This window comes from Octopus bimaculoides, chromosome 1 (assembly GCF_001194135.2).
Source record: "Octopus bimaculoides isolate UCB-OBI-ISO-001 chromosome 1, ASM119413v2, whole genome shotgun sequence".
Lineage (NCBI taxonomy): Eukaryota > Metazoa > Mollusca > Cephalopoda > Octopoda > Octopodidae > Octopus > Octopus bimaculoides.
Genome location: NC_068981.1, coordinates 129,242,439 through 129,250,978, shown reverse-complemented (window position 1 = coordinate 129,250,978; position 8,540 = coordinate 129,242,439). Strand labels below are relative to the sequence as shown.

General features: G+C 34.2%; 1 protein-coding gene across 3 annotated transcripts in view; it reads right to left on the bottom strand.

Annotated features, from left to right (window-relative positions):
- LOC106878142 (RILP-like protein 1) overlaps positions 1-8,540 on the bottom strand; it is a 117,735-nt gene that overhangs the window by 17,320 nt on the left and 91,875 nt on the right. For all 3 annotated transcript variants that reach the window (XM_014927276.2, XM_014927266.2, XM_014927285.2), the window contains 3 exons: positions 7,762-7,946; positions 6,229-6,282; positions 3,827-3,940 (listed from right to left, as the gene is read on the bottom strand). In XM_014927276.2, coding sequence (XP_014782762.1) covers positions 3,827-3,940; positions 6,229-6,282; positions 7,762-7,946 — 353 coding nt within the window. The remainder of the gene's footprint in view (positions 1-3,826; positions 3,941-6,228; positions 6,283-7,761; positions 7,947-8,540) is intronic.

Below are 8,540 nucleotides of genomic sequence, written 5' to 3'. Positions count from 1 at the left end.
ATATATATATATATATATATATATATATATATATAAAACAAAATAAGCAACAGAGGTAATGCAATACGATCGTTTCAAGCAACTCCATTTAATTGAGCAATGCAATCATTACATCAATTTAAATGTAGAGCAATCCTCAGCTGCATAAAGACATAGAATTAAATTAAAACAAATGGACATATTAGTATAATTTTACCTAAAACCTCCACGAAGGTAACGAGATAGACAAAGAACATGCTGTCTTCACTCCAGCTTAGAAGCTACTAAGGTATCAGGAAGAAAGTGTATATATACTTCATCATGGTTTTTAGTGATTAAGCTATTTTATTCCTTTTCTATGGTGTTCTACCCTACCTGATCATTTTAATACTTTATAATTGTCTTTATGAAATAAACCTAATTCTTGTACCCCTATAAATTCATACTTAGCTTATATAAAACAATACCGGTATCTTCACAACTTAAAATAAACTGCTTAGATTATAATTTAATTAATATATAGTTAACATGTTCTTTCGCCTCAGTGCTCCTTTATTAAATACCAGTAAATGCCAATTGATCAATCTCCATAGAGACCATCTAATAAGTTAATATTTAAGTATATAATATGTATAAATATTAAACTATTTCTATGTAATTTCTTTTCCTCCCTCTAATGTAAAATTTGGTATATACTCAAAAGTATATATTCTTAATAATCTTGATAACCCTAAATTTTAACTTTATACAATATGGCTATATTGTTTAAAATGGTTTTAGTAATTACTTTATTTATCCCTTTCTTAAAGTGATCCACCCTCCCGATCTTAGTATTTATAAGGGCCTTTACGTAACTAGCCCTTCTAATTAAATACCCTTAAGAAACTATAATATCATGTATGGATTAACATTAATAACTTTTAAAACCTATAATATACCTCTTAGTTTATAATTAGTATATAATTAGCATGTTCTATAACATCAGTATTCCTTTAGCTAATACCAGGTATCAGTCTTTATTGATACAAACTAAATAAGTAAATAAACAATTTTTAGTTTGAAATACTTGAATTATTAAAAATTTTCTATAAATCTTCTCTATTAATGTTAATAAGGTATATATACTTTATCATGATTTTAGTGATCAAGCTATTTTATTCCTTTTCTATGTATGGTGTTCTGCCCTATCTGATAATTTTATTATTTTATAATAGCCTTTATTTATAAAATAAATCTAATTTTTGTACCCCTATAAATTCATACTTAGCTTATATATAACAATACCGGTATCTTCACTACTTAAAATAAACTGCTTAGATTATAATTTAATTAATATATAGTTAGCATGTTCTTTTGCCTCAGTGCTCCTTTATTTAATACCAGTAAATACCAATGATCAATCTTCACAGATACCATCTAATAAGTTCGTATTTAAGCATATAATCGTCATCATCATTATCATCATCGTTTAACGTCCGCTTTCCATGCTAGCATGGGTTGGACGATTTGACTGAGGACTGGTGAAACCAGATGGCTACACCAGACTCCAATCTGATTTGGCAGAGTTTCTACAGCTGGATGCCCTTCCTAACGCCAACCACTCATAGAGTGTAGGAATAATATGTATAAATATTAAACTATTTCTATGTAATTCCTTTTCCTCCCTCTATTGTGGTAAAATTTGGTATATACTCAAAAGTATTCAAAAAAATTTTATCCTTTTGTTATAATAATCTTTTTCACTAGGTTATGAGTATATATCAAAATTTATTGCTACATTGTCATAACAGCCTCAGTGTGAAACAGATTGAATAAAAGCAAGGAATTTATTTTCTTTCTAGTATTATTTTCTTAGATTTTATTTATGTTATACCATTTCTTATTCTTTGAAATTAAGTAACACGCTTTCAGCTAAAATGAAGACAAAAAAAAAATAAAGTAAAAAATAAATTTGCTTCATAATCTCATGATTTGGGTTCAGTCTCACCACTTGGCACCTAGAGTAAGTGTCTTCAACTCTAGCCCCAGGTCAACCAAGGCCTTCTGAGTGGATTTCATAGGCAGAAAGAGAAAAAAGCCAATCGTACATGCATGCACATGTGTGTGTGTGTTATCTCCTTGTCTTAACATTGTGCAAGGGTTGTAAATGAGTGCTGCTGTCATGTAAGTGGTGCCCTTCGTTTCCAATCTTCCATGAAAACATGCCTGTTTATGGGGAAATATTACCTTGCTTGGAAACAGGTGATGGTTGGTGACAGGGAGAGCATCCAGCCGTAGAAATTATGCCCCAACAAATTCTTTCTGACCCATACAAGCATTAAAAAGTGTACATCAAATAATGATGATAATGACATATATGTAGGATAAAATTATATGGAATGCCATTCACTGCGACAACTAAATAGTTCAGTTTGTGAAAGCAAATTGAACTGTTTAGTTTATAACATATTCATATGCTTAAAACATACTCCATCTTGCTGTAGAATATTGTTATCCAGCAACTATTAACAAGAAGAATACATTATAGATTTGTGGTTATAAAACTATTATCATCATTATCATGCACCAGAACTAATTAGGCTTTAAGCATTTAAATTTGTCATATACATAACACATTTTTCACACAATTGAAAAAAATGAGATAGAACTCAATATAAATTCAAAATTAATAAAGATAACCATGTACCTCCTCTACAGCAAGACACCTTTTTCTGCCTCTCTGTCTCTCAGTCACACTCTAACATTCCCTCCTCAAATGTCCCTGCCCCTCTCAAAATTCCTTGTCTTGCAAGTTACTTGGTGACCCTGCCAATGCTGTTGCCACTTAAAAAGCATCCCCAAACTAACCTCGCCTGTGTTAGTAACATGTAAAAAGCACCGAGTCTACTCTGCAGAGTGGTTGGTGTTAGGAAGGGCATCCAGCTGTAAAAACTCTGCCAAAACAGACACAGTAGGCTGGGGTAGTCTTCTACCTGGCTGGCTCCTGTCAACCATTCAACCTATGCATGCATGGAAGATGGATGTTAAACGATGATGATATTAAAATTAGGTGGAATACTCTCTGCCATTAACAAATAATCAACTAGAAGAGAACATTCCCTCTAACTTTGCAGCATGCATGGGTGCCTATAAGATTTGAAGTTGTAATGCTATTCAGCATGTTACTTGGTATAGATAAACAATATATTTTTCTGTGTAATTATAAATGACCTACTAGCACTAAATCATTGAAACTGAGTGTATGGTAACAATCAAGACAATCAGATACAACATGGTCTTAGCAGCATAAATTAAAAAGAAAACTACTTGTAGATGTGAAGGTGTGTATATCAATTTTTAGAAAACTCAACATTAAACTGATCAACCAGCATATGCTTAGATTTTTTTAACACACACACTTAAATAACTATATATACATACATTTTTACACACAAGGTTTTCAAAAATGGTATTCAGAGAGAAGCAGAATATCTGAAACTCTAAATACCCTTTGTTCTGATTGAATGCACCCCTCCCCTTCCCCAGTCTCCAGATATAAATATATTGCTATATAGAAGTTAGTTGTAAAAATCTCAATGGGACAATAAACTAAATTTCAGTGTTAGTCAACAAGAAACATGATAGAAAAATCAAGAGATGATTTCTGCACAAAATGGTTTCCCTTCGTAAAGGAGATGTCACAAGTTGATTGTCATAACAAACCTCAATGTGAATAAATACCCACATATTTGGTATAATCTAATTTTAAGGCATAGAGTATCTGTATGAAGTTAGAATCTATGCAGTTGAGAAAACAGACCATAAACTTTTGGATAAATAAAAGAAATCTTTCAAATAAATAACTTACAATTTACGGATCTGACTGTCCTTGTTATATGGATATAATTTTTCAAATGGCTCCTGATTGATGGGGCCTTGTACAGGACCTTCCTCTTCAGAAGAGGTTTCTGTAGCATCAGTTCTGAAATTATAAAAAAAATTATAGGTTCAGTTGAAAGATTAATGAAGACATGAAGATTTCAACAAAATATTTTAGATGGAAAGCAAGAAATGCAAGTATGTTAATATTAAAAAAATAAATGATCTATAATATTATTCTTTGAAAATAGGTCCATGTTTCTTTTACAGACATTTCACTTTTACAATTCTAACCTGAACTATATAGAAAGAATTCTTATGAATAGTGGCTATTACATAATATACAACAGCTATGACTCTACAATTGTTAACTCATTACATGCTTCTATGTAAAATAGTAGTTTGTGAAAGGGTTTAACTTAGTGGTGGCCGCTCATTTCTAGTCACAATCGATATATATCAGTAAAATAGTGACAGCTATTAACAGTAATGATGATGTCCTTTCTAAATTTTAGATATGCTGCTGTTATGTTTAACAAAGACTACAAAGTTTAAAGATTTTGCTATTTGTGAAGTTTCTTAATCAGAAATATAAAATTAAAAAAAAATTCCCAGCTAAGCTTGTCTATATATCTTTTCAAAAACAGCATACGTTCCTTCACAATATCTGCACTGCATATCTCATCCTGTCCTCTTCCAAATATAACATATAGCTCTTCAATCTGAGGACCACCTCAATGTGTATCTTTCTAAACACTAATTTCCAAACATTTCAAGATATATATTAACTCTTTAGCATTTAAACTGGCCATATCCGGCCAAAACAGTCTACCTGCTTTATGTTCAAACTGGCCAGATCTGGACCCTCACACCAATCCTACAATATCATTCTAAAAATTAGCAGGTGCCTTACCAAAATTTTAAAACTACAAGCTAATACATGATTAATTCAAAACATAAATAAGCATTAAGTTTGACAGAATAATTTGAATGCTAAAGGGTTAATCAATTTCATTTGTCATTCCAATACTTCCTATCTGAGAGGATTCTTACTGGCAATGAACAATGTCATGTGCAACTTATAACCACCACACAGTACAAGTCAACACGAGATCTCCATGTCAGGAGTGTCAAACTCATTTGGCTTTGTAGGCTAGATTGAAGCATAAACTAGATCTCATGAGCTGAATAGGAACAGTTATTCCTAAAAACTTTATTCATATTCATTATAACAGCTTTATTAATGATGAAGAATGGAAAAGAATATGAGGAGTTAGTAAAATTGATGTGCAAAAATGTTTGAGAAAACTTATCCACATGAAATATATACAGTCTAATGAAGTAAGAGTCTTTAGAATGAGAACAGAGATAAATGCATACAGGTCTTGAGAAGACTAATGCTTGATAGAGAGCTTGTACTACTTCAGCTGCAAAACCTTTCAATGTCCTTTATGTCACTACAATTCATTCAGATTCAAGGGATATCTTATCCCATCTACACCCACTTATTTTTGATCCTCTCCGAAGCAACTGTTTCCAATTAATCCAGCTGGATCCACAAACAAGACCAACCAAGCTCATGGATGTTTTTCAACCATCTTCCTCATGGCCCACCACTGAGTCACCTGCCAGTTGGTTTTTGCCAGTAGAATTTGTCCAGCAATTCTTTTCTGAGATATTCTTACGACATGTCTGTAGTATTACAGCTGTGATCTCTTAATTTGGAAAAGTAGTGGCTCTGCCTGGAGCACTGCTCTAATCTCTGAGCTATGCACTCTGTTGAGTAACATTACTTGATTCTAGTTATATGAACTTACAAATATATAAAACAATGTGATCTATTTCCTTTCCACTTTGTCTATACATACTGTGCATGTATAGATAAAGTGAAATGGAAAAAAGTCACATTTTTTAGTATACACATTCATAAGCATTTTTCATTGATTGAGATAACAAAGAATTCCTTTAGGTGCACTAATTTGATTGGTGTTAAACATGACTCTAGCCAGGCTCCAACATTAAATGCATGTTAGTGATATGTATTTTACAGAATATTTTGAAATGAAAAATAATTTGTTTTGTATAAAATTGAGCAGGATGGTTAGGGTTAGGAGCTGGAGTTGGGCTGTGAGCTTGACACCCCTACCCTATATGATCACTAACCTGCAAAGGAATAGCAGCCAACTTCCTTTGTATAAAATACAATTGTAAGCAGGATGAGTTTGAAAATATACATTGGATGGTTATGTCTAGAAAGCTTCTTACTATATGTCTATTTGTATAGAACAGAGGCAAAATAATAACAAGAGCAATAACAACTTAGAACCGAATGAGATTGAAACATATGTAAACTATTAGCATCAATAAAAAAATTTGAGGAAACAAACTCACAATTCTTCAGCTAAAGACTGGTTGCCTTCAGAGTTTGGAAGATTATCATCTGGTCTGAATAAGAATAAAGAATATTATCTTGACTTGTAATAAAACATTAAAACTTTCATGAGCTTTCAATTTCTAGTATGTCATTGTGACTAATAATGGAGCTTCAAGTCCTCAATGCTTTTCGGCTGGGACTGGTGTACTACACAAAGTATAAAACATCAGTCTTTAGCTTTCGTAGAGTAGAGGGCCTCACTGACAAGTCCCTAATTGGACCCCGCATTTCCTAGTGCCAGTCCTGCTGTGTAATAAAGTTAAATTTGTAACAATGTAGCTATGGGTTTGGCCTCACTACATGGTATCTTGAACAAGTAACTTTCATAATAGCTGAGTTATGTGTGCGTGTATACACTTATACACACCTAATTTGTTGTTGGTACTCCGTCGCTTACGACGTCAAGGGTTCCAGTTGATCCGATCAACGGAATAGCCTGCTCGTGAAATTAACGTGCAAGTGGCTGAGCACTCCACAGACACGTGTACCCTTAATGTAGTTCTCGGGGATATTCAGCGCGACACAGAGTGTGACAAGGCTGACCCTTTGAATTACAGGCACAACAGAAACAGGAAGTAAGAGTGAGAGAAAGTTGTGGTGAAAGAGTACAGCAGGGTTCGCCACCATCCCCTGCCGGAGCCTCATGGAACATTAGGGGTTTTCGCTCAATAAACACTCACAACACCCGGTCTGGGAATCGAAACCGCGATCCTATGACCGCGAGTCTGCTGCCCTAACCACTGGGCCATTGTGCCTCCACACACCTAATTTACTGCTGTACATTTGTTTCTCTTTTGATACCATGGAAGGGATGGTTTTCCTTGCAACAGTTTTTTTGTACTTTATTCAGTTATAAAGTAGAACCAGTTTTTGTCAGGCAAACAATTTAGAACAAGCAAAGTTATGAACCTTGCATAATAGTTCAAGTACTAAACATTCAACTCTTGAATCTTTAACATTGTTATAATCATTTTAAAGTTCACTTTTCCATGCTTGCTTAGGTTGGAAGGAATTTGATGAAGCAAACTTTCTACAGTGAGATGCCCTTCTTGCTTCCAAGCAAAGTAATATTTCTTCAAGACGGGGCATATTTTCACAGAAGATTAGAAAGGAAGGACACCACTTATGTAACTGACACCCATTTACAACTACCATATGATGTCTAGGCAAGGAGACAGTAACACACACACACACACACACATATCTGTCTCTCTCTCTCTCTCTCTCTCTCTCTCTCACTCTCTCTCTCTGTAATGGGTTTCTTTCACTTTCTGTATACCAAATCCACTCTAGGTTATAGTAGAAGATGCCAAAATGTCACACAGATGTGGGATTGAACCTGGAACAATGTGGGTGGAAAGCAGCTCAGCACCATAACAGAATGACATGACTATCATCACCATGACCATGACCATGATTATAATATTGGTACTTATATTGAGTAACATTAATAAAAACAAATTAATGCTAAATTATAAATTGAAGCTTACTTTGGTTTATATTTTTTTAATTCTTCTTCAATTTCTATCAAGCGTACTTTCAACTCATTCCTCTCTTTTAGAACTTCCCGAAGTTCTGCTATAGAGAATCGTGGACTTTCTTGATCCGAAATGTCAACAGTGATTTTACCATATTTACTGAGTTTTTCTTCAAGCCTGCTCAATTCTTCTGCTGTCTGAGAATAAGAAACAAAATAGAAACAATGTAAATTAAAATAAAAATGGTTTCTGATTAAGACACAAGGCAATGGCATAGCATGGGGAGTACAGGGTGTGTGCACTACATAGGGTTGCTACTGTAGTTGAAGATATGTTATGTTTAAGGAAGGGTGCAACCTAAACCGCAAATTGCTGGCCTTGTTCTATGTCACTGGCGCAAGGCCAACAGTTTTGAGGGGAAGGAGTTTAGGTGATATCATTGACACCAGTATTTGAGTAGTACTTTATTTTATCAATTCAAAAAAAGGATGAAAGACAAAGGTGACTTCAATAGGATTTGGGTTCAGAACATTAAGAGCTGAAACAAACACTGCAAAGCATTTTTTATGACATCATCATCATCATCATCATCGTTTAACGTCCGCTTTCCATGCTAGCATGGGTTGGACGATTTGACTGAGGACTGGTGAAACCGGATGGCAACACCAGGCTCCAGTCTGATTTGGCAGAGTTTCTACAGCTGGATGCCCTTCCTAACGCCAACCACTCAGAGAGTGTAGTGGGTGCTTTTACGTGTCACCCGCACGAAAATGGCCACGCTCGAAATGGTG